The sequence below is a fragment of the Archocentrus centrarchus genome, unplaced genomic scaffold, assembly GCF_007364275.1.
Source record: "Archocentrus centrarchus isolate MPI-CPG fArcCen1 unplaced genomic scaffold, fArcCen1 scaffold_30_ctg1, whole genome shotgun sequence".
Taxonomy (NCBI): Eukaryota; Metazoa; Chordata; class Actinopteri; order Cichliformes; family Cichlidae; genus Archocentrus; species Archocentrus centrarchus.
The window spans coordinates 962,739-990,352 of NW_022060259.1; the positions used below are offsets into that span (position 1 = coordinate 962,739).

General features: G+C 39.5%; 1 protein-coding gene across 3 annotated transcripts; it reads right to left on the reverse strand.

The window, feature by feature from the left end:
* Positions 1-977: 977 nt before the first annotated feature.
* LOC115776369 (carnitine O-acetyltransferase-like) lies at positions 978-27,539 on the reverse strand. Of its 3 annotated transcripts, XM_030724013.1 has the most exons (15): positions 27,488-27,539; positions 24,342-24,444; positions 23,854-24,132; positions 22,414-22,532; positions 21,484-21,537; positions 19,825-19,990; positions 18,309-18,483; positions 17,558-17,733; positions 16,997-17,097; positions 16,638-16,757; positions 8,529-8,651; positions 6,431-6,566; positions 5,743-5,805; positions 3,322-3,459; positions 978-1,260 (listed from the first exon to the last, which is right to left on the reverse strand). In XM_030724013.1, exons 2-15 carry the CDS (start codon positions 24,366-24,368, stop codon positions 1,048-1,050), a joined length of 1,890 nt encoding a protein of 629 aa, XP_030579873.1. In that variant the 5' UTR covers positions 24,369-24,444; positions 27,488-27,539; the 3' UTR covers positions 978-1,047. The 3 variants fall into 3 exon arrangements, with proteins under 3 accessions (XP_030579873.1, XP_030579876.1, XP_030579874.1); XM_030724016.1 differs by lacking the exon at positions 21,484-21,537; XM_030724014.1 differs by lacking the exon at positions 27,488-27,539 and having other exon boundaries at positions 23,854-24,171; positions 24,342-24,432.
* Positions 27,540-27,614: the final 75 nt, after the last annotated feature.

Below are 27,614 nucleotides of genomic sequence, written 5' to 3' on the forward strand. Positions count from 1 at the left end.
AAAGCAGCTGAGAATGTCACATTTTTCAGTTAAGATACATGAGGGTAGAGACGTACATTGACCAATAAATTGACAGCTTCACTTACGCTCTGCTCCATTTTCAATACAATGAATTGTTACAGCGTCTGCATCGCTGCAGCAGCAGCCCCAATCCATCTGTCACTCTCCTGTTCCCCTCTCCTCTTACCCAAGAACAAGACCCCGAGATACTCTCCTCCACTTGGGGGAGCAACTCGTCCCTGGCCCAGAGTGGGCACTCCACTTTTTTCCATCTAACGACCATGGCCTCAGCCTTGGAGGTGCTAATTCTGATACCCGCTTCACACTCGGTCACCAGGTGCTCTCCCTAGGCCTGGCTCCAGGGTGGGGCCCCAGTAACCCTCTCCCAGGCAGTTAGGTTCACTTGATCTTTTTAACATAGGGGGTCACCTGAATTGAATCAGACCAGCCAGGGTCCAATAAACAACATTCAATCACACTCTGAGGCTCCATGGTGCAAACCAACAGAGGGAAAATAAGTCCTCTAGAATGTAAGCTGCTCTTCAAACATGATCCAGGTTAGAAACGAGACAAATTATTTTGACCGTTACTACTTAATAAGGGGCATTTGCATAGCACGTTTAACCAGACCTGGTCCCATTCAGTTAGAACTACTACAATAAAAAACAAACAAACAAACAAAAAAAATACAGTAAATGAAAAACAGTCCGCTGTTGTGTGCAGTGGAATTATCAGACAAAAAGTCACAACCGTGCAGTGGTTTTTTCAAAATATCACTTGAACAACACTGAAAACAGTTATTCAGTCATAGATCCAGGTGAATACAGGTAGAGAGATGCAGCTGCCATCTTGGTATGAAAAGACTGAGCAGTTTATTTACAGATGATTTTCATTTTAAAGTGTACAAGAATCACAAGTTAGTGGCATGTATAAAGGGTCTTTACCATGTGTTTAATGTTAATATAATAAAATTACATGAGTTGACTAACTCATAGTATTCAACTAATTACTTTGAATACTGCTCTCAAAAAGGTTCATTATCTAGCACTAGGCGGAGCTGGTTTCGTTCTCCAGCAGCATCCTCATGTCTAGCAATGCATCTTCTAGGGTTTGGATCAGTTGTATCACATTATTTTCTTTGCAGGATTTCCAAGCTGAACCTACAAAGGTGATGTCATCATCTGTAAAACTGTAGCAGAAATCATAAACTTCAGGTTGATCTGGACCAGCAAAACAGAGACAGCCAGTCTTGGATGACATCTTGTGAAGAACAGAAATGAGAATGTAGGAGTTAGTTACTGGTGGACTTTTGTCGCGCGTCATATGTAGCTAGTAACGAAAATAAGCACTATTTAACAACATATAGCAGTGTCTGTGACAAATTATATTATTTGTCACATTATAATGTGAAACAGTTTTTACTTTGAAAACCTCATTTTCAGTTAGCGTATAATAATCTTGGGGATTTTTCCTATGCAGACAGTTCCTATGATGTAGAATTTATATGTATAAAACAGCTAAATGCACAATAGCAACAAAGACTTATTGCCTTTAGTATAACAGTCATGCATACTGTCACACTGTCCCCTAAAGTGGGGGAAGACTACTTGAAGTAAACCCGTAGGTTGCATGTGCAGGCGATAGGTTTATTCCAGAACCAGTGCTGTTCTCTCTAAACTAGGTTTTTTTTTTGACCTGATATTATACATTCAGGATTCAGAATTCATCACAGTACAGAAACAGCATTAGTGAAGGTTACAAATGATCTTCTTATGGCCTCTGACAGTGGACTCATCTCTGTATTGTCCTGCCTCAATGCAGCAATCGATACTATTGATACTATTGACTATAACATTTTATTACAGAAATTAGAGCATGCCTTTGGCATTATAGGTACTGTGGTTTGAATAACTGACTCCAATGGGGTCTGTTAGATATTATTAATGTAAATGGGGAGTCTTCTTCACACACACTATTGAGTCCCACAGGGTTCTGTGCTAGGACCAATTTTATTTACATTATACATGCCTCCCTTAGGCAGTTTTATTCAAAAGCATTGTATAAATTTTCATTGTTATGCAGATAATACTCAGCTTTATCTATCCATGAAACCAGATGACGCACATCAATTAGTTAAACTGCAGATAAAACTGAAGTTCTTGTACTCGGCCCTAAAAACATTAGAAACATGGTGTCTAATGTGCTAGTATTTGTGGTTCTCACTGTTTTGTTTTCCGTGGAAACCAGGTTCAAATGGCTCTTTCCGGATTACAGGTTGCCGACCCCTGCCCTAAGAGTATAAAGTGACCATTGTTGTGGACATGGAGAGGCCTGGGCTCTGTACTATGAAGTGAGTTCAACACGCCTGAAGTATCAGGATGGGCTTACCCTAACACTGACAACTGAGAAGAGCGTTCACACAAAGCTGGTTATCAGCTTGCTAAGTTAACCCAGGGTTCCCCCTGCATGTTCACATGAAATGGGTGGTGTTGGCAGCATCTGACCAATTTTAAAGGGTCACGGGTCATGTGAATTTCTTTCACAGAAAATGATCCCTGTGTGCCACCTGTACTCCAAAGACATTATCAGATGGTGATTACAAATTTACAAAAAGCATTAAAAAAATGTACCAATAAAATGAAACACTGCTGTTAAAAGGAGAAGCGGTGAATGCTGCTGCCAATCATTAACTGGACATGGATTAAATGCAGAGCCCGACCACAACACAACATAAAGAATACTTGTCTGTTCTATTATTTATCTATTTATCCATATGTTTGTTTATTGTGATAACTGCTGCATTTGTGTGCCTATGTTACCTGTAAAAGCTGCTACTGGAAATTTCCCTGATGTAATCTTCCTAAAGGGATTATTAAAGTTTAATCTAATCTAAACAGGGTGATTTAGCACACAGGGAGGTAAAATAAACATTTTAATTTCAGTGATTGAGTTTATGGCTGAGCGCTCTCAGTGCTGCTGTTTATTTCTAAGGTGATGGCTCCACATTAGAGCTCTGAAACTTTAAATCTACTTAAACATTAAAGCTTATTGTCCCACAGCCTGATAAAGGGCATGTGGAAATTACTTCAGTTTGTCGTAGAACAAAGTGAGAGTAACCCCAAAAAAATAAATAAAAATAACCAAACAAACCAAAACAACCAGAACATACAAAAATATGAACACACCAACCAAGAACATAATAAAGATGTAAATGGAATATTTAAATAATACATTTTGCAGCATATAAAGGAATTGGCTTAACCACCTCTATCTGAATTTGAGTAAGTTTATAGTTTGTCACATTTCAGCCCCGGTCCTCACCTGACTTGTAGAAAGTCGAAAGTTAAAGGCTTTATCAAGGGAGGGATCTGTGAAGATGCCCGGCATGGGGATATCGTCCTCAATAGCTTGATTTTTCAGGGCCAGGATGTGTCCATATATTATCTGCCCTCGAATTTCCTGTTAGGATGGAGACGGGTCAGTTTGTTTACAACATGGATTGCAAGATATACCAATTGTCTCTCAAAAACTGGACTTTGTTTTTCAAAGTGAAACCTGTCAAAGGCCCATTTGAATATAGTCTGCAATTGGAAACATGCTCATGAAAGGAATTCACAGCCCACAATAAATTAGCCAAGATGGACCTTCAATACCTTTTCCAGCCCCTCTCTGAGACAGCTGATGAGCAACTGGTGTCCAAGCCTTTATAGCCTAATCTAGTTATAGCCTAAAAGAACAACATAGGGCTGCAGTCTAGTTGGCCTATCCTCCACAGGTACTGGATATATTAAGGTACTGAACACCAATGAATTTCTCTCGGGAGGACAAGATGGTTGTTACTACTGTTACAAGATACAATTAATTAAACTTTGGTGGCGATCTGGATCACCATCTGGATGCAGGAATTTTCAAGAGTTCTTTAACATTATGAGATAGGGACAATGTTCAGAAATTTGAGGATTGCTCAGACAATTATGATCAAATTTTTTTAAAGTTGGGTGCCGGGGTGGCCCAGTGGGTGAGCAGGCAACCATGCACACCACATGGTTATGGTGCAGGTGGCCTGGGTTCACATCCAACCCATGGCCCTTTACTGCTTGTCTTCCTCTCTCTACCCACCTTCCTGTCTATTTTCACTGTTCAATATCCAATAAAAGCAAAAAAAGGCCAAAAATAAAAAAATCTGGAGTGAGTGGTACATGGAACAGTAAACTTTGTGGGCCCAAGAACGTATTTCATTTTCTTTTTTTTTTTTTTTTTATTTCTTTTTTTTTGACATTCAGCAGCATCAATACAATGTCTATTACATATTCCCAATATATATTACACCATATCCATTTGAATATCTCTTTTGAACTATACGTACACACAAAGAACTTGAACACATAGGGAGTGAGGGTAGATATTCCTGTGAGTAGGGCCTTAGCTAGAGTTGACAGGTCCAATGTCAGGCCTGCGTGGCATTATATAGTTCATCCATTTCTTCCATCGTGAAATAAACAGGTCCCTCTTGTGATTTATATCCGCAGTTATTTTCTCCATCTTATATATGTCCATTGTAATCATATTTCATTTTCAAAGGTCACAGTCACTGGTCATATTTTAAAATTCATATCTCACTGAATTTTTCATTTATACTGAAGAAATTTGGTCCTCAGGTATAAACAATTACTGTTGATAGTTCATTGACATTGAATGAGAGTGGGCCATGTTCAGTGCCTTAACTGCACAGACAGGTGTCAGGAGTCCTGGTGATGCTATGATTACAATTAACTTTATTCTACTAAAATAAAATATGAAAACATTACTAGTAACTGAACTTTTGAATAAAACAGTCGAGTACACCCCATGTGCCCCTTTAGCCCCAACAACACACCCCTGCTTACTATACTTCAGCTGTCACAGTGACAGAGAGGGACAGCTGCCCCTCTCTGCAAGTCATTGGTTCCAGAACCTGTGCTATGCCTTAGACTAGATATACTGTAGTTGGCCTCACCCAATCACTCAACCTCACACGCAAGCTCAGGCTCCTTCCATATCAAAAAGATGACATTCTATTGTGCCAGTTCGGGGAGCTGGTGATCAAACTGCCCAAGCCTTTGGTTAGTGATCAAAAGAATAAGATTGTGGTGTCAAAATAAAATGATTTTCCGCCATAATATGACCGAGGTTAGTCTTAGTGACAAGGTAATAAAGTAATCTCTTTGGAGATTCTGACCAAGTCCAGCTGGGACAACAACATTTGTTAAAGTCCATTTATCCTGGTGCTACTGTAACTTTGGACAAGCAAAGGAAGGACTAGAAGGATAAATGATAACATTTAGATAAAGGTTGAATCCTGCACAGTTTACTTGCTAGCCACCTTTCTCTTCCCCATCTTTGGTGACATTGGTGCATTTTTTTGCCTCTTTAGCATCAGACTAACAGTCTGCATGCATGCATGCATGCACCCTTGTGCACAAGAACCATCCAACCAAGGGGCTGCATGGAAAACGCTGCTTCATAGTGCCATTGATGGTGAAAATCTTTAGAGGGTACCCTTTTTAGCTCTATGTAGCAACAAACAAATGTCTGATGCATATAGCAAAAAGGAGAAAACTAATCAGACTTCAGAAACTTGTCAGTATAACGTGGGATACGAGATGAATTAAGGAATTGTTAAAAAACAAACAAAACATCTTTACAGGGATGATAAATTATACTTACAATAATATACTGAGTAGTTACGTAAATGATACTCACCATGTTGGTGTTCCACCTATGCACTTTTATTGCTTTTTCCAATAACTCAAGTTTCTCTGTGCTCTGTGAAAAACAAGACCAGGTTATGAGCCATACTTGTAACTGAATCCTTTGTGTTACACAGGTACCTTCAGCAGTGTCACAAGACACAGCTACAACATTTGATATCCATGGAAGTAAAAAAAAAAAAACTAAACAGGAGGGAATTACAGAAAAAGCAGAAGACAGCTAAATAAATTCAAGTATGCAACAAAGGCAACATGAAAGTTGAAGCAGATTGGATAAAAGAAAAGAGGACTGTAAGAAGCCCAGAAGCTGGTTTAAGAGTTTGGAGAAGTTGAGGATGAAGGTGAGTAAAGTGATGAGGAAAAATAGATAGCTGAGAGAGAAAGTCAGCAGCATATGGTGGCGAATGAAGGTGCAATTTGTGGGAGGGAGGCACACACACACACACACACACACACAGAAATCCATGTCTCATGTATTACGCTATGGGACAAAGTCAGACCTGTACACAGAGTAATGTAATGTTTAAGTGCATCTAATGCTAACATTCTAGAAATAAACAGTAGCACTATATATATATATATATATATATATATATATATATATATATATATATATATATATATATATATATATAAACTCAACACCTTGCAGTATTTGATTAGAATATTCCCTCTCAGACCTGCTTTTTGGGGTCATCAAAAGACTTAACAAAGGCAGCCGAGGCACTCGATGTTGACATTATTACACCTAAACGTCCTTTCCTGAACAAACGCATGGAGGCTGCTTCATATGATGCACAGCACTGCTGGTAGATCCTGTCAAGGAAAGAAAACCTATTTAACAAACTGTTTCAGCATATAAAATTTTGTGACATCACCTGAAACTGCCTAAATCTTTGTTTATAGGAACAAAAATTTTCAGTACAAAAACTGTTGCAGCTGAGTTGGCTTTGATTTAGAAGGAACTGAGCAGAGGTGGCAAAAGTACAGAAATGCTTTACTTAAGTAGAAGTACAGATACTTGTGTTAGAAAATACGCTGGTAAAAGTTGAAGTACTTATTCAACTACTTTACTGAAATGTACTCAAAGTAACAAAGTAAAAGTACCTCTTTAGAGGACATTTCTTTCTTTATTTTTGAGCAAAGCTAACTGAACCTTGTGCTATATTAACATAAAATAATATCATTACATGAGAATATAAACATTATTCAAATCTAAATCATAATTCTAATGAATGTACTCAGCTTGAATCTGTTATGTAGGACACAAGTAGTGAAAGAAAAAAGCTCTTATTTCGGCTGCCTACATTGTAGACGGTGACTGCCTCCACACTAAAACACAAAAATGGGCATAATCAGGGGTTAAAGTGGGATTTGGCAGGTGGGGAACCCTAAGATTGATTACAGTAGCTCCGCCTGCAGAAAAGATTCAGAACTTTCTACAGTGAGCGCCAGTAGATTTTCTTTGTGTGCAGGCTGTAATCAGCAGACATGTGCTGCTGCTGCTCTGAGGTTTACTGCTCTTTGAGGATGAACTGAATTCAACAAGATGTAAGCAGATGTTTGATGAAGCTAGCTTGGCTGATTTCCATCCTCTACACAGGGCTCTTCAACTCCAGGCCTCGAGAGCCCCTGTCCTGCAGGTTTTAGATGTGTCTTTGCTTCAGCACACCTGATTCAGGTGTGTTGGAAGAGCCCTGCTCTACACTGACAGTATACTGTTTATACTGTCTTTTAATTAATTAATCTCACTTGATGTAACATAACAATGACCATGAACACAGACACTGTGCACCAGTACTGCAAGCTAACCTGTTTATCCTGCACCAAACTGAAATATTTTCATGTAACCTTTGAATAACACAAAGCTAGTATACCTCAATTTGTTTTGCAGTACATTTCTCAATATGAAAATACATAACTTCCCATCATATACAGATCCAATATCTGATTTAAAAATGAGGACATTCCATGTAAGCTTTCAATTTCCAGTTTATCAGAGAACACTGAGCAGCCCTTACCTTTAAATCTAACCTCTCTCTTTCCTCTCCTGTTCTCTCTCTTACATCTTTCTCCATCTGAGTGAAGTTATGTCTCATTCTTTTCTCTCCCTGGGAAATAGAGCAGCTCTAACTTTAGCTAGCAGACACACTGTGTGACAAACACACAAACAGTTTATGTGCTTGCTGAGATATATTGAGCTGTTAGAAATGTTGCATTTGAAATTACCTACCACAACACGTTACTTTCTTTATGCTCACCCCTCTTAGTAGCGCTATGTAGATGTTGAAGTACTACAACCATATTTACAGACATCTGCACTCATTACAGTCCACTTTAACCCCTGAGTACAGTGCTATAAATGATGCATAAATTATATGGTTTGACCTCTTTCATGTCCTTGTATGCAATAAGCCCCAGTTAGAGTGGATACACCAATAATATTAGCTTTATAATTGTTATTGTTACTCCATTTAGACTCAGATCAGTATGATATTTGAAGTCACAGTGATGGGAAATAAAAAACTTCCCTCAGATGCCTTACATCTAAAGTAATTAGCCTGTTTTGAAAATGTAAGGAGTAGAAAGTACAGATATTTGTGCAAAAATGTAGGGAGTAAAAGTAAAAAGTAGTCAAAAAAATCTACACTCAAGTAAAGGACAGATACCCCAAAATTCTACTTAGGTGCGATAAAGTATTTGTACTTCCTTATTTCCCACCTCTGGAAATGAGACATCTAAGGATTTTTTTTCATGATCAAGTTTTCAGTATCTCACCTGTAGTAGGCCAGTTGTATCGCCATCTGTACAAAAGCGTCTGGGCTCAACTTGTAGGCTTTTATAAAAATTTTTCCAAAGTGACTGAATACCAAAACCCTAAGGTCCAGATCCTCGGCGATTCTGTCATTGTGGAGACAGAAGACACTTTTGGTCAGTGAGACTATTCTTGGGTAGTTTTTAAAATGTTTTACAGATTCAGTTGTCTCAATATTTTTTTGTACATTTATACGAGAATTCCCCTCCACAAATCACCACTTTATCATGGTGGAGGGGTTTGTGTGTCCCAGTGATCCCAGGGGCTATGTTGTCTGGTGGCTTGTTAGAGTCTCCTGAGGCAAATTATCTGGTCCATCAACCAAGACCAAAGAGTGATTCAGATGACCCTTATAGAAAAAAGGGCCAAGAGAACAGTTTACCCTGCCTGGGATAGGGTTACCGGGGCCCCACCCTGGAGCCAGCCCTGAGGAGGGTGCTCGAGGAAGAGTGCCTGGTGGCAGGGCCTTAGCCTGTGGGGCCTGGCTAGGAGCAGCCTGTCGATGAAACATTGGTCTGGAATTACCCTTGGTGAAAGGCTGGGGTGGGTATCTTTGTATCCCCTCAGCTTGTCACCTGTACATTGGAGTTTTTAACTGGTGGACAACAGGGTTACTTTCTTGTGGCTTTCGGCCTGACTGCTGTTTGTACTTGTGACAGCTGAATGACAGTTTAGAGTACCCAGCCTTCTTGGATTCACTGGGTGTGGGTGCTCAAGGGTGCACCATCCACTGACTCCATTGTTCTGCTGTCAGACTTCAATGCTCATGTGAGCAATGACAGCAAGACCTTGAGGGACGCAATTGGTAGGAATGGCCTGCCTGATCTGAACCAGAGTTATGTTCTGTTATTTGACTTCAATGCAAACCACAGTTTGTCTATAACAAACACCATGCACAAACATAGGGAAGGCCATATCTACATGTGGCACCAGGACACCCTAGGTTGTGTTGGAATATTCATAGTATATGCCACCTATATTTACTTCCCTGAGATATTTGTCTAGAAAATAACTTAACTGATTAAAAATACAGAAGCTTATAATGTTCTGTGTCATCATGAACTTTGTGTTCTGACTGTACAATGAGCCACACTGATAGAGACTACACAATGATAGAAATGGAGACTTCGAGGTCACCCTGTTGTTGAAATTATCTGTTTTCCACATTCTGTTTTGTAAATGATGTAATCAAGACTGATGTGCTCTGACTGTATGACAACTGTAACTTGAATTAGAAAGGGCCAGTACTTCATGCCATCTCACACGAGTATGGTATGCAGTTCTGACCCGGATTAATCTGTAAAACTGTTTGGAAATGGCTTTATTAAATTTAATATTTGGACTCCTTATTCCTGTTTGTGTTATGTCATTCCTGTTCGAGAAACGAACACGCAGAAACATGAAGGCTTAAACAGCAGCACACACACTCTTATTATTGAAATTCCTTCAATTGGTGACACCCGACGTGATCGAACAGGAATGTTTTTGATTTTCAGAGGTTTCTATTTGTTTCTTGAGTTTCTTGGGAATAAGGAGTGAATTTGGCCACCGATAATCGCCGCTTCGAGGTTCCTCGTGACAGTGCTGACTTCCAGACTCTATCAGTGACCAGGAGATCTCCACCTAAAGGTTGGCAGAGACCTTTTCTAAATATCTGCATATTGAATGGTATCAAATTATAATGGTCACTGGTGGTATGACAGGAGGAAGGTGTAATTCGAGCCATTTCACACAGGTCTAAGAGTTTAAGAGAAAAAGAGTTGAAAAGAATAAAAGAGTTTAAAAGAGTAAAGAAAAAAAATATAGGCAAAACGAATAGCGATGGTGATGAGTCCAAGGGCCGTCTGATCAGCGGACCGAATTAATACCCTTTTCAGGGGGTTTTTAGGTTTAGAGGGCCTTTGGTTTTTCTGAAGTGAACTGACCATTTGCTTTTAACAATGTCCTCCTGGTAGAAGGGTTAACCGATCGCGCGTCAGATTATCACTCCTGGTAGAGTAGACGAGAGTAACAGCTTATGGTTATATGGTTCTTTCATAAGAATCTTCACTTCAGAAATCCATAAAAGCAACTAAAACCCTTTAAAAGCCTCAAGAGATTTTTGTAAAAAAAAAAAAAAAAAAAAAGAGCGAATATAAGAAATAAAGAGACAAAGAGAAAATGAGTTTTGTAATAAAAGTAAAAATCCTAAAAAAAGAAAAAATATAAATGGTACCTTGCTAACATTGTTTTTGTTGTTGCAGTTTTGACTGACTGACAAAATGACTGACGAGGGGGCTCCGATTAAAAAGAGGGTGAAACTTCAAAATAACTGGTGATGTAAAATTATTTTTACATATTAAACCTATACATATTAAACCTATATTAAACCTAAAAGCACAGATATTAAGCTGAAAGCTAAGTTTAAAGGAGAAATCTCTCCATCTTAATCAGGTAAAAGTTGATCTTGGGGTCAGAAATTCACTAAGCAATCCCAAAATTAGGTCACTTGGGAAAGAAAAATCTATAATAATAATTAATTTTGAAAAAACTGATGGATGCTTGAATGTGTGTCTGTGTGTGAGGAGGCCTCCATGTGTGTGACTGAGTACTGCTGTGTATTTGTATTGTCATGTGTGTTTCAGAGAGATATAGGAAATAAGGACAAAATATTTTGAGGTGAATTTCTTTGCAGAGTATGGTGTCATTTGTTGTTTTAAAAGGAACAGAGTTTAGAGGAATAGGACAATTTCCACTGGTCAATATTAGCTGTTCTGTCATAGCTGTGTGTATGTGTAGGAAAGAAAAAGGAAAAAAGGAAAAGAGAATGGTGTCAAGGTTTTAGCATTGCTGTGTGTGTGGGTGCATTTTTATCTCAAGGAAGTCGTGCGTGTGGATGAGAGTTATAGCCCTAAGTTTTTCTCTTCTTTTCTTTAAATTGGACTGATATGGTTGTATAAGGGAATGCTGGTCAAAAATTCTCGGAAGGAAGGTTTCGCTTCCGATACATATGAGAGATAAGCCAACCACAGATGGATAAAAAGACCAAAAAAAAAAAATAAATTTAAAAATCATAAAAAAGGGAGTCAGGAGTTTATTGCTTTAAAAATAAATAATGAAGAAACAAAGTCACTAAAATAGATGCCTTGAAAATTTCAGGTTGAAGTATTTTTTGCAAATTATTAGAGGTCATTTTTCCAGAAGATTGTTGTTAAATTTCAAGAAAAAGTTTAAGTGAGAAGCTCAGTTTTAGTAAAACCTCAAAAGAAACGTTAGAAAAAACAGTGCATGTAAATACTTTGTGAAACAGCTGAATTTGAGACCCAAAACAAAGAGCCAAACTTTGAGCTGCTGCTCTGTTACAGAGCAAAACACAGAACTAAAAACCTATTGGTTGGCCCGTGTAGGATAGAATACAAGTTCCCGATTTATTCTTTTGTGCATTTACATTTATTTATTTGGTAGATTTGTTTAAAGCTAAGATTATAAGAGAAAAGCAGAGAACATTTGAATTTTGAATGTCTGAACAATTTGATATTGAATCCAGCATTAAAGGAAAAAATCTCAGAAGCTAATAATACAAACATCAGTATGCCCTTTAGATAAGTAAGCTAAATTAAGGTAAATTATTGAGACAAACAGAGGTTTTCTCAAAAGGAGGGAGATGAACTAGGAGAAAAGTAAAGATTTAACTAATGAAAATCTCTCAGTTTTATTCTAACAGGAGCCTGAACAACATCACTGGGGCTGCAGGAGACTGGATCAGCTGCCAATAAAGAAACTGGTGCAGATCGAGGTGTTCAAGCTCATCCTAAGAACTCCTGAACAGACTGACAGCTCCATAAACTCATATAAAAAAGGCTCCTGGTGCTCAAGGAGGAGGAGGCCAACCATCTCACAGACAGGTGACCTGAGAGTTCTTGACCGATGATCTTTGTGCACAAGTCTGAGCCCAGAAAGAGGGTCATCAACAGGAGGCCTTTTTTGACGTGGGGATTGATAACAACAGGTGCAATCAGTCACAGGGTCTCAGTGAAGAAAGAGCACATTAGAGGGTCAAAGGTCAAAGAACTCCCAGGCAGAAAGCAATTGATTTCAATATTTTAATTACAGTTATGCTATATTCAGTAGTCTGACTCAACTACTATTGTAAGGCCACCGCTACAGGGGCCAGAATTTTGTGGGTCCAAGAGTATAATTTGTTTAATGCTTCCTCCAACACTAACTATTGTTCTCTTATAAATTCCCATGAGGTCTAAGGGGGGCACGCCCTGATTTCAGTTTAGACGACTAAAGATGACAAACCTGCAGTGAGCTGCATGTAAGGTCAACAATGGTGTTGTGAGTATGACCTCTGACCCTAAAAGTATCTACATTTTGACTAAAGACTGTCCATAACATTTTTATTTTTATTTTGTTTTGTTTTCTGGTGAAAATCCCACTGCAGGGGTTTTAGATTTAAAAGCATAGAATTACACAAAATGAAGAAAAAAATAATAGTTAAAGCCTCTATTTTACTGCTGAACTAGTAACAACTGCTGATGTTGTTTTAGGTCAAGGTTATGCATTTTTACCCTTCATGATTTAATAACTTGAGGTTTATGAAGCCATAGTTTGTCTGCCATAATTATGCTTTCTTTTAGGTACAGACACTTACAGAATAAATATAATTTTGAGTCCAGTAGAATACTTTGAAATGATTTTGATTGTCGATCTCTCTAAGATATTTTATTGCCCCAGATTTTCATGCCAAAGGAGTCAGAATTGAACAGTAATTTTATCGACAGAGTTATCCAAGAGCTGTTTAAGACTAGAGAACTTTAAAATGATTATTTTTAGATATTTTGAGAATCATCCCATGTTTTGTTTTTTTGTTTTCTTGTGTTCTTTTTGTTCCAGCTTACATAGAAGGTGTGTCAAATTTTAATTTAAGGATATTCATTTGCATTTTGAATTTTTTGATGAGTTTGAGACCAGAATGCAAAAGTTAACTTTACAATTGGATGAAAAATGAGACAGCTGACACTGACCTTGTAAAAAAAAAAAAAAAAAAAACATAAACACTTGCAATGAAGAAGCAGCTTACACTCACACACACTTTCCCACTCACCCACTCATAGACAGACAGAAGCTCAAATTATATTTTTGCTTGATCTGATATTTAACTCTAGGTGCATTAAATCAGGTTCACTTTTGGCGGATTGAATCCACTTACTTAGTAAATTAGCAAATTAGTGGTATGCTAAAATTGTAAGATCATTTTTCTCAGGCTGATAAACAAAATAAAAGATTTATAACTAAAAGCCAATGAATAAATACATCCTTAGAATATTTATGGACATTTTGATGTCCTGTCTTAGTTTGTGCGAATTTAATTATTGACCCACAAGACCTGCAGTTCATGGTATTTTGTTTAAGTAACAGGGAGAAATTGGAACTTCTTCACTGGACGTTTTCCACAGGTACCTGAGATCATACCTGAGACATTATGAGCCTTTAACAGGAAACTAACCAGGATGACGGCCATAAGTGAAGAGCTGATGTCTAAAGAGGTGCAGGAATGCATCTCCAGGGACGAGCGCTGACTACTGTGGTTTGAACATCCATGGCTTTGGTGAATATGAGCAGGCTATGCTGAGTGCTGAAAGAAGGCTGCATACATATATAACTATTACCTGTGCACTGATCCAGTGATTGTTTTTTTTTTTATGTTTGGAGAAAGATTTTCATCGATTAGAACTGGATTTGATCCTGAAGGGATGCAATCCACATTTTTTAATGAATTGAAAGAAAATTATTAGATAGTGACTGTTTCATGTTACTGTTTGTCATGTGGGCCAATTTATATGCAGGATTTACTTTGGACTGATTAAATTTAAATGCTAATCCACTTCACTGAACAAGATTGACATATGAAAGACTAATGCTTGTTTTCTTTTTGTTTTTTCAGGCCATAAGAAAGTATAGAAAGTAGGTACATCCATTATAACCATGACATTATTAAATCCTGTCTAATTTTTGCTAAATTCACAATCATAATAGTGTAAGATTAGTTTTCACAGAATCCTCTTCTGGCTTTTAACATCAATACAGTCCTGGCTGACCACCCGAGGTCAGGCTGGTGAAGTTGACCTTAGAAATGTCGAAGGTCAAAAGGGGGATTGTTGGAATATTCATAGTATATGCCACCTATATATCTTATGTACGTTTACTTCCCTGAGATATTTGTCTAGAAAATAACTTAACTGATTAAAAATACAGAAGCTTATAATGTTCTGTGTCATCATGAACTTTGTGTTCTGAACTGTACAATGAGCCACACTGATGAAGACTACACAATGATAGATATGGAGACTTCGAGGTCACCCTATTGTTGAAATTATCTGTTTTTCACATTCTGTTTTGTAAATGATGTAATCAAGACTGATATGAGCTGACTATATGAGAACTGTAAGTTGAATTAGAAAGCGCCAGTACTTCATGCCATCTCACACGAGTATGGTATGCAGTTCTGACCCGGATTAATCTGTAAACTGTTTGAAAATGGCTTTATTAAATTTAATATTTGGACTCCTTATTCCTGTATGTTTTGTGTCCATTCCTGTTCGAGAAACGAACACGCAGAAACATGAAGGCTTAAACAGCATCAGCACTCACAAACTCTTGGTATTATTTTTAAATTCCTTCAGTTGCAGGTCGACTGATTTTGTAATCGGATCATCAGATCTGCAGATGTATGTTTTGGACACTCAAAAAAGAGAGGAGCTGAGCTAAACGTATATTGAGGGTACACTGGGAACACCTGGCAGAGGCCCCAGTCTTTGAGGTCCTTAATAACCTCCACCTCTGGCAGTTGGAAGTAGTTGCTGCATGTTGTGGTGGTTATCCTCGGACTCATTTTCTGTGGGTGTTGGACTTTGCCAGAGCTGCCCTTTCTCACCGATTCTGTTCATAATTTCTATGGTCAGAATTTCTAGGCATAGTCAAGTCACGGAAGGCTTCTGCCTTGATGGTCTAAGAATCTTATCTCTGCTCTTTGCACATGATGTGGTTCTGTTGGCTTCATCAGGTGGTGGCCTCTAGCTCGCAGTGGAACGGTTCGCAGCCGAGTGTGAAGCAGCTGGCATGAGAATTAGCACCTCTAAGTCTGAGGCCATGATCCTGAGCTGGAAAAGGGTGGAGCGCCCACTCCGGCTCAGGGACGAGTTGATGCCGCAAGTGGAGAACATAAAATATCTCTGGGTCTTGTTCACCAGTGATGGGAGAAGGGAACAGGAGATTGACAGATGGATCAGGGCTGCGTCTGCAGTGATGCGGATGCTGCACCAGTCTGTAGTGGTAGAGAGGGAGCTGAGTGTGAAAGCGAAGCTGTTGATTTACCGGTCAATCTACGTCCCTACCTTCACCTATGGTCATGAGCTTTGGGTAGTGACCGAAAGAATGAGATTGTGAATACAAGCAGCAGAAATGAGCTGGCCTCTTACTTGGAGATAGGGTGAGGAGTGCAGCCATTTGGGAGCGGCTCAAAGTAGAGTCGCTGGTCCTCCACATCAGAAGGAGCCAGTTGAGGTGGTTCAGGCATCTGACTAGGATGCCTCCTGGGCACCTTTTGGATGATGTGTTCTGGCCATCTCCTACCGGGAGGAGGCCCAGTGCAGACCCAGGACATGCTGGAGAGATTATATTTCCCGGCTGGCCTGGGGATGCCTTGGAGTCCCCCCCAGATGAGCTGGTGGAGGTGGCTGGGGAGAGGGGCGTCTGGGCATCTCTGCTTAGGTTGCTGCCCCTGTGACCCGGCGGTGGTCAGTGGAAGAGGATGGATGGATGGATGGATGGATGGATGGATGGATGGATGGATGGATGGATGGATGGATGGATGGATGGATGGACTTTCTTAATTGCTGATGGGTTGCAACTTTCTTCAGTCTCTCCAAAGTCACAATAAAAGCCCATTCACACATAGTGGCACTGCAAGCAGAGTCATTGCTGCAGCAGTTTAGAGTAGCAAGAGTACCCCCACCTCTTTTCTTTTTTCCCCTCCTCATCACTGGGCTTATGTATCTAACAGACATTAAACAGGGATGTGCACTTACTTGTCCATGCTCTGTTTGGCCTCCTCAATGACATTTTTGATATCAGGTGTGATATTGAAGTGCAGTTTCTGAGGCATGGGCAAGAGTTCCACAGGAGATGGCATCATCTGTGGCTTTTTCCTATTTCCACACATTTAAAAATAAATAAATAAAAATAGGTGGAACAGAATATCACATTTAGTGCAGTCAGTCACCGTGTGGCTTGCTAGAATATGCAGAGAGCTATAGTGATGGGAGTGTTTCTATTACTAATGCTCAAGATGTTATAATTATAGTTTTCATAAACACTAGATATTAAAATTTATAGAGCACATCTGTACTTTCTGCCTAAATTTGTACAACAGAGGTTTTGAACTTACATGGAAGCTGTGATATGATCAGCTAAGGCCAGACTCGCTGTGCCATCAATAACAGCATGCAATATGTTAAGCCCACATGTCCCACCTTCACCAATAATAAACTAAAAGAAAGAGACACAAATTAAAGCATTACTTTCCATGGTTTTGAGTCTGTTTCTTCATCTGTGGTTCTGTTATTTAGCTTATACTGATTGGGAAGATTTGATAGTAAATCTGCCCATCATGATATGGTTTTATAGTCCTACATCAGAGGTGATATAACATTATGCCACCCAAGTTATTAAGGAGTGGTTGTGCATCTGAATGAAATTAATCATTTACTTGCTTTATTTTAAATAAAATGTAAAAATCAAACAGTTAAACAGTTTTTAAAAACTTACAATTCAGTATTTAAACAAAGTAACACTTTCTGCTTTTCTCATATCCTGAAATAGATGGTTCTTACTTTACTGTTTTTATTTGAGCTGCTGTTTTTTTTTTTCCAGTTAACTTTCATATGTCTATGCAAGGTAAAATAAAGTTTGGCTGATACATCATTGGTTAATGTGTTTCTTCTTTCACCTGCAGCGATTTGTCAAACCAGCGGTTAGCACTGTTCCACTGGCTGCCGCCTCCATGCAACATCTGGAGTGCAGCACATCTGCCAGATTTCCCATACACCTGAGGCATGGCTCCGTCCAAACACAGCATACAGATGCTCCTTTCGATGGCTGAAACCGATTCTCTGTTGGACGGATCTGATCAAGTTAAGCGCACACAGGCACACACGCACACAGATCTCTGATCAATCTCAGAAATAACAGGAGGGATGTATTCAAATGTTGGCCGAGCACAGATTTTGATTTTCATAGCTGACATTTTTGCACCTCTTTCACAGTTTGTTTTAACCATGCATGTTTGTAATTACGATCTATAGTGTGCCTCTTTGGTTGCCTCATTTTACAGCTTTCTGTGTGGTCAAAAATGAACCTGTTCACTTAAATCAGTGGTTCTCAAATCCAGGCCTCGTGGCCCGGTGTCCTGCAGGTTTTAGATGTGTCCCTGATCTAAAACACCTGAATCAAATGGCTGAATTACCTCCTCAGTATGCAGTCAAGTTCTCCAGAGTCCTGCTAATGACTTCTATATGTGATTCAGGTGTGTTAAAGCAGAGACACATCTAAAACCTGCAGGACACCGGGCCACGAGGCCTGGATTTGAGAACCACTGACTTAAATCCTTGTTTTTTCTAACTATTAGTGGTTTTCCCCAGATAACACCCCTTAGATATGCAAGGTTCTTTACACCTGTATGCAAGCATGATTGTGCTCACCTTGGACCAGTCTGTCGTACCATTTGGCCCAGGAGTCACGGCGCAGGGTTGTGAGGATACCGACAAGCTCCATGTTGGTCTCTAGTGGGGAGTTACAGATCCTCTCCAGCTGAACACAAAGCTGATCAACAGTGATTGGAGTCCCATCACTGTTGTAAACCTCCACCGTAAAGAACTGTTTCAAGAGAAGCACACTCATAAAAACAAGGCTGGATTGACTGCTGAAAACTAAGAAATGGTCCTGGGGCTACTAGCATTTCAAGTGTCACTGGCCCATTGTTAGGGCACCAGAAGATATGACTATGATCCCAAATAAATTAAACATTTTACTAAAAATCAGGTGTATTCCATAGTGCTTCACTACGGAATGTGAAGCACTGATGGTTTTAAAGCAGTCAGAGTAAACAAACTGGCAAATTTTGACTAAGGATAATGTAGTCTTATTAAGGATTAAATAACACTTTTCCCATCAACATAGTGAACCAGTTCTATCTTTGTGCCTTCTGTTTTAAGTGTCATTTATGGTCCTGCATATGTGCTTGCCTACGCAGTTCTGTTTGGACAACAAATGATGGAGGGTTTTCACGCACTGCAAATGTGGGTGAAAACCCTTCAAAATCCTAATTGCACATTGCTGCATGCAGAAGATCTGTAAGTCGATCGAATGCTGAGCGGTTGACAAGTGGGCCAAAGTATGGGAGGGCGCAACAGCGGAGGTCACCAGGAATGGGAGAAGTTTGGTACAAACGGTCTGGGCTTCTCCTCCTTGTGCTGTTGGTCAGAGAAAGGTGAGGTCATAACATAAGTGAAGTGATAGAATGTTAAAACAAACAAACAAACAAAGAAAATTTCCCACTGCATCCACCATCTGTACTTTTCCACACTTTTCTTAACCCCCCCCCCCCCCCCCCCCCCCCCCCCCCCCACACACACACACACACACACACACACACACACACACAATCTACAGGCATGCAGCTGGGATTTTGGAGGGCTGCATGGAAGGCTGTTTGCAGTGGGTGAAAACCCGTCTCCATTTGCTGTCCAAAAACAGAAATGCATCCACAGACCACAGATGTGTCCTGGATGTGCATGACCGCTCAGTCCAGGAAGTTGTTAACATCTGTCCGTGGCTTTTAATAACCACTTATTCAATTTGGGGCTGCACACTCTCAATGTGTTATCAGTCCGTTATGACATGTCCCTCAAAGCTGTTGGTAATAATTTACATTAATTTGTAAAATTCTCAAATGAACTTTGCCTTTTGTGGAACAAAATATTAAGATTTGTTCATTAAATGTATGTAGACATAGTGAAAACATGCATACATGTATCATGTGATTACTTCAGAGCTTCACTATTACCTTTTCCTTGTTATAGTGCATGTTACTAGTTTACTAGTAAGATGGCCCGAGTTAATGCTTTAGTTTAATTTGTAGAATTCAAGGTTTATAAATGACAGGGCCCTGAAACCAAAGACCTCATGCAAAAGGGTGTGCAATCTTTGGTATCTCACCTGAGAGTTGTGTGCCACTGTGATGTGTTTGGGGGCATTAGAGCTCTTGCCATGGAACACCAATGAGTCAGTCTTCAGCCCAGGGATACAGCAAGATGACAGTGCCTGGCAGTACTGCATCATGCAGAGGGGCTCCCCTCTCATGTACTCTACTGGTAGTGTCTCACTGCAAAATCAAGAGGGTCTGTCATCAAATCCCACCCCCCCAAAAAAAACATTTATATCTTTCTGGGAAACATTCCACTTGTCCGATTGCACCTGCTTGTAAAGTTTTCTTCAATCAGATCAAAATGTCAGAGTTAGTGATGTATTTCCTTTAACATTTGACTAAAAAAAAAAACAACAACAACAAAACACAGGCTCTTGGCTATAATTTGCTAATACTATCAAGTCATATGTGCTAATGCCAATATGTGACCCACTTGCCACTGGGACACAAACTTCAGTACAAGAGCAGTAAAATTAGGTAATAATAACTAACCACCTCCTATTACCAGTTTTAATTAACTTTTTATATAAATAAATACATTTATATAAATATGTAACTGTGTAATTTCAAACTGTTATTACTGCAGTACGGTACCTTCACCAACCAGGGAGCTGCGGCCCACACTGTCCTACACCCATCCATTTATTCACTTCCACTTATCCTGTTCAGGGTCGTGGGGGAGCAGGTGCCTATGCCAGCTGTCATAGGGCGAGAGGCAGGGTACACCTGTACAGGTCGCCAGCCTCCCTAACTGCATGTCTTTGGACTGTGGGAGGAAACTCGAGTGCCCAGAGAAAACCCACGCAAACATGGGAGAACATGCAAACTCAACCTTTCTGGATTCAAACCCAGGACCTTCTTGCTGTAAGGCAACAGTGCCAACCACCACGCCACCGTGCTGCCAAAAAACCCCAAAATGGCATACCTCTTTAAAAGCCTTTATCAGTTGGGTTCTCATTAAAATATTAAATGTTATATTTCTATAATTTTAGAGTATCCAATCAAAGACTTTTTCAAGATCTGCAGTAAAACCAGTAGAAGGTTATTTATGGTCACAGGTGGTCACAGAAGATGGATCTCCACATTGGATTTGGTACAGATTTTACACCCGATGCCCAGCCTGATAGAACCCTCCCATTTATGGATAATGGTAAATGGACTGGTCCTATTAAGCTCTGAGTGCTTTATACAACATGTTTAATTCACCCATTCATGCAGAAGTTTTTTCTGTCTAAGTGTTTCTAACATTCACACACATTTACACTCTAATGGCTGTTTCAGGAACAGCTTGGGGTTCAATGTCTTGCCCAAGGACACCTTGGTATGCAGACTGGGATCAAACCATGACCCTTCCAATTAGTAAATGACCTGCTCTACCTCCTGAGACACGACCACTCTCAGGCTTGAGACCAGCACAAGGCGCAAACTCATCTGCCAACCCCCGAGGCTTGGTTTGTGTCTCCTCCTGGTTTTGAACCAGGGATCTTTCAGTGTTTCACATGGTGGGTGGTTCCATGGCCAGCTACACCATGGAACCACCAAAAATTGTCTAATATTTTCACTTCTGCATCTAACTTTCATAAACCCAAAAAATGGACTATGTGCCAAAAATGTCAAACCTACAGACATTTTGTGAAACAAGCAGTTTTATGTGATCCAGTAGTACTCACTTGTCAATCATTGTCTTAAAGTCCAAAACAGCTGTTATCAATTTGGCAGCACACCTGGTCAGAAAAGAGTTATTACACAAAACAACATGAAACCAAGTTATGCAATGCAAAATGACTCAATAAAAACAAGGTGGCCTAATGTGGGTCAAATTCCTACTGTATCACCAAAGATTTGAAATATTAAATGAGGTCCAAATGAACCTTGTGTGACCAGAATTCTATCAATCTGTACCTGCAATTCAGTTTTATTTATATAGTGCCAAATCACAACAGTCACCTCACAGCACTTTACATTGTAAAGTAAAGTAAGTAAAAACTAAACAACCCAACACTCAAAACAACCCCTATGAGCAGCACTTGGTGACAGTGGGAAGAAAAAACTCCCTTTTAACAGGAAGAAACCTCCAGCAGAACCAGGCTCAGGGAGGGGGGGGTCATCTGCTGTGACCAGTTGGGGGTGAGGGGATTGAGACAGGACAAAAGACACACTGTGTCTTTTGACAACCAACAATAATGAATTACAGTAGTCCAGCCTAGAAGTAATAAATGCATGAATTAGCTTTTCAGCATCACTCTGAGAAAGGATGTTTCTAATTTTGAAAATATTGCGCAAATACAAAAAAGCGGTCCTACATATTTGTTTAATATGTGCATTGAAGGACATGTCCTGGTCAAAAATAACTCCAAGATTTCTCACAGTGTTACTGGAGGCCAAAGTAATGCCATCCAGAGTAAGTATCTGGTTTGACACCATGTTTCTAAGATTTGCAGGGCCGAGCACAAGAGCTTTAGTTTTATCTGAATTTAATTTCTGAATTTCCTACCCATGCATTGCAGTGAAGTCATTCTGAGAAAGAATAACTGTTAAACCTCTATTACTCATGTTAAAAGGAACCTCTGAATTTTTTGTGTCTATGTGCATGTGCTCACCTTATTTGTCCCAGTTTATCCCTAAAGTCCATTTGGGGAAGAGCAAATCCAAAGTTGGAAAAAACCACCAAAGGTTCCCTGCGGTCCAAGTACTGAGTCTGTAACCCATGATCTGTAAGCTGCCCAAAAAAACCAACAAAGTGACACAAGGATAGAGCAAGTGCACTATTTTATTACCATCATGTTCTAACCCTTTTCTTAGGAAAATTTAAAAAGTCAATCCAAACTTCTGATCTGCTTAAACATGAAAAGTTTGTGTCAAACATGGAAGAGATAATGTGTCTGCATACTCTCACCTGATTAGAATTAAAAATTAGTTATAATAGTATTGCACATTTTTGGCACCTGGAATAATTTACTGTTACTGTAGGTTTACATTTAGGGTTCTGATGGCCCAGGGGAAGAAGCTGTATTTCAGTATGTTTATCCTACATTTCAGGCTCCTATAGCGCCTCCTAGGGGGCAGAGGAGACAACAGTTCATGTCTGGAATGTGTACTGGATGGATGTGTACAGATGGTGGTTCCCAGGAACTTGAAGGTGGAGGTGCTTATACAACACATTTGCATACATCCATTCACAGACACATTCATACAAGTGCTGGTCTGTTGTGGTAAAGAGAGCTGAGCGTGAAAGCAAAGTCATCAACTTACCAGTCAATCTACATCCATACCCTCACCTATGGTCATGTTGGGTAGTGACAGAAAGAACAAGACCACAGATACAAGCGGTGGAAATTAACTTCTTCTGAAAGGTGGCTGGCCTCTCCCTGAGGGTAAAGATTAGGCTGAGGAATGCAGTCATTCTCAGCAGCTGTTTTGAAGTGGTTCAAAGAGACCATCCCAGCTTTGGTAAATCTACAATTCTCCTTCGTAGTTCTTCAGTGGACTCAACCATTGTTCTGAGTATTGGTCACTATAACAAGTGTTGTCAAACTAATCATCATTAATCATCACTAATAATAATTTAAAGGCGTTGTCAAGTTAAAAGACATTGTAGAACCTTCAGCATCACTTATTTGAACCTGAATACATCATTTTAACCCTGTGTGTATTAGAGAAAATCCAAAATAAATTAAAAATTGTTTATGTGCTTGTTTTTTTTTTAAAGTTATTAAATGTATGTATGTATGTATGCTCTCTAATCATGAGTATATTTAAACTTCTGACCAATTTTTTTGACTAATGCATTTTTGCTTAATAGCTGAACATTAATTAAAAAGGTATGTTAATCAGAACTGTAAATGTGAACAAATTAAAATAAAAATAAAAAATTCACTGATGTTTTTGAAGGAGAAGCTGTGAATGCAGACACACATCAGGACAAAACCATTATGCACCCGATATTTTCTCACAGCAGTCCCAGCTTCTCCTTCCCCAGCAGTAAATCTGTAAGTCTGTCCTCAACTGTCCACAGCCAGTAATCCACTTGATGCACTCACCCAGTTGTCAGTGGTGCATGCTTTCCTCTCCAGGCTTTTCTGCAGTTTTTCTCCATCACCTCCTTCTTTAAGAAACTCCTCCATCAGCCGTGTTGTCTGCTTCAGCTCATCCTCCTTTACAATGGGCTCCAGGGCACTAAGATAGCGCTCGCAGGTCTCCCGCAGAGGTGGGACAGGCAGATGAGGCAGTCCTTTCCAGTAGTTCAGATATCTGCCACTCACCAGACTCAACCTACAGGATTTCACCAAACCACAGGGATTTCCCATCCCAACTTTCACCTGACAGGTGCAAAAATATTTGAGTTACTGCAGTAAATTCTGTGAGAGAAAGAAAAACAAGAAAACCAAAAAGAAATACATGGAGAAGGAAAAGAGAGGAAGAGGTTATCATAAACTTGAAGATGCAAGAAAAATTTATATCGTTAAGATCTAGGGAAATGAATTGCATGATTACATTAACAAAACACAATTGAAAAGATGTTACTTACTATATTTCTGCTGAAAATTCTCATCATTTTGCTGTCAGTAAACGTCTGCAGTTGGAGTTTAGTCACCTGTTTCACTGCCTCTCACAGTGCTGATAAGGAAATACTTGAGAAGGAAACAGCTCTGGTAAATAAAAGTAAAATAGCAAAAACTGCCCTCCCCCAACTCCCTCAAACACTTATCCTAAGTAAACTACATAAAAAGGCAGGTGAAAGTTAATAAAGTGAGAGCATTATTTAATAATCAAATAATCACTTGTGGAAATATAGGATAAACCAGGAACAGATAAATGAGAAAAACATTCAACATTAACATAATTACCAGACAAACGACTTGGTCTAATCTATCTACTCTGTACACTCAACATATCAGGCATATATGTTCATGATTTCACCACACTCTTACACATCATTACCACTTTTGAGTTACAGTCATCAAAGTTACACGGAACACAATTAGTTTGTTTGAATTAATAAGTAAGTGAATTTCTTTAGACATATTTTATGAGGCCACAATTTTAATGAACTTTATTGTCGGGGGTGGGGGTGGGGGGGTGTACCTTTTGAGCTACCTTTCAGGAGTGTAGTTGCAAAATAAGGGCCAACCAAACCATCTTGTTCTTCATCTTTGGATCAATGGCATAATGCTGCCATCTACTGTTTGTTGCTATCAATGTCAATCTTGTGAATAATTCAATTCTATTCAATTTGACTTGATTTGTCTACCACTAAATTGCAACAAATAGTTGCCTCAAGGAGCTTTATATTGTAGGTAAAGACCCTACAATAATTACAGAGAAAATCCAACAATCAGATGACCCCCTATGAGCAGCACTTGGAGACAGTGGGAAGGAAAATCTCCTTTTTAACTGGAAGAAACGTCCAGCAGAACCAGGCTGAGGGAGGGGCAGTCATCTGCCATGGCCAGTGGAAGAGAGCCAGAGACTAATAATAACTAATGATTAAATGCAGAGTGGGGTATAAACAGAGTGAAAAGAGGCGAATGAAAAGAAACATCATGGGAACCCCCCCAGCAGCCTAGGCCTATAGCAGCATAACTAAGGGAGGGTTCAGGGTCACCTGATCCAGCCCTAACTATAAGCTTGATCATAAAGGAAAGTTTTAAGCCTAATCTTAAAAATAGAGAGGGTGTCTGTCTCCTGAATCCAAGCTGGGAGCTGGTTCCACAGAAGAGGCGCCTGAAAGCTGAAGGCTCTGCCTCCCATTCTACTCTTAAGTATCCTAGGAACCACAAGTAAGATGGCTTGAGGTGCTGGCTCAGACTCTCATTGGGGTGATACAGTACTATGAGGTCTTAAAGATAAGGTGGAGCCTGATTATTTAAAACCTTGTATGAAAGAAATCACTGAACCATCTGCTGTTAAACTTGGGTTTTGTTATCGTGGTTTTCTGAGACAGGTAAGAACACAGCAGGAAACAAATATATATTCTGGCTGTAACGTGACTGCCGGTCATATTATGAACAGACTGCACACCCACTGCCAATAGAATCTGAAAGATTATTCATAACTTATGATGATAAAGAATTGCTACTGTTTGTTGAAATAGAAGAGTAAGGATGGAATTAGCAGAAACTGAGTGGATGCTAAGTTACAAGTCTGTGGCCCACCAGGTCAAAGCAGAAGCTAATGCCAGGTCTGAGTTTTTTATGATATATTACAATGTTTTTGAGATAATCAGGCTACCAGAAGTAAAAAAAAAAAAAGAAGAAGAAAAAAAAGAACTAGATTATTCAGGGTTAACCATTTTATTGTCATCTTTTACTGTCAAAGAGGAGGGGGTGAGGGAGGGGCTCCCGGAGGCAGGCCCTGCCAGGCCCTTATCTAGAAAAACAGTAAATATAGACACAGCTCACCTGATGTTTACTGAAGATCTAAATAATAATCTTTTGGGCAAAGAGAAACTTGTACTTCACAGAATCCCTGTATGAGCATGGAGTCCATCTCTTACTTCTAGCATGTGAGATCCACTTTTACCTTTATTTTCATGTCTGCTGCCCAGAGGTGGCTGCACAAAAATTCTACTTTACTTAAGTAGAATATTCAGGTATCTGTACTTTACTTGAGTATTTATTTTTCTGACTGCTTTTTACTTTTACTCCCTGCATTACACAAATATCTTTACTTTCTACTCCTTACATTTTCAAAACAGACTCGTTACTTTAGATTTCACACATCTGAGGGAAGTTTTTATTTATGGTCTTCAACACACCTGAGTCAAATATAGAAGTCATTAGCAGGACTCTGGAGAACTTGACTGCATATTGAGGAGGTAATTCAGCCATTTGATTCAGGTGTGTTGGATCAGAGACACATCTAAAACCTGCAGGACACCGGCTCTCGAGGCCTGGAGTTGAAGAGCCCTGGTGTAGATTACATCAAGTGTAGAAGAGATGAGTTTGAATCTAAACTGATGATTCTCATCTTTATATTGCCTACTATAAAGACAGTATAAACAGAATAATGTCAGTGTAGGGGCTGGAAATATCTCATGATACATGTTATTGAATTCAGTTTGTTCATCCATGTCATTCATAAACCTCAGACAGCAACACAGGTCAGCTGATCACAGCCTGTATGCAAAGAAAATTTACTGGAGCTCTCGATAGAAATTTGTTGTTTCCTCTGTCTGTTCTTCTGTGCCTCATCCTCTCCAGCTGTTTCCACTTCCCCTAATTACCCTTGTGTGCATATTATCATCTCGTTCTCCCTCTTCCCTTGTTAGAGCATCGGTTCTCATTCTGTGTGTCTCCAGCGCTGGCACTGCCTAGTTTCAGAGTTTATTCTCAGTTTAGATCTCAGTAGTTGCAGCTTTCAGTTTCCAGTGTGTCAAAAATTGAGTCACTACTCGAAGTTTCATTCAATACGCCTGGGTGACGTCTACCGGCAACAGTTCCACAGCTAAATGAAGCCCTGTAAAGGCGATGCACCTTTCAAAGTCTCTTTTATTGTCAATCCACATATATACAGGACATACACAGGATTGAAATTGCATTATTTTCAGACCGATAAACTGTAAACATAAATCTAAGTCTGAATATGCGCAGTATAAATAAAAATCTAGTTAGTTTTAAGTAACCTAAAAATAAGAGAATGGGATGCTAGAGACATGAGACCCATAACACTCACCCTTAATGAAAGAATGCACAGTAAACCTCGCGCTCCGAAGCCTCGGCACAGTATTCCCATCATTACTTTCTGTACCTGTTCAGCTGGATAACGACCTGCAGTTCCGCCCTCAGGGCACTCAGTGTAC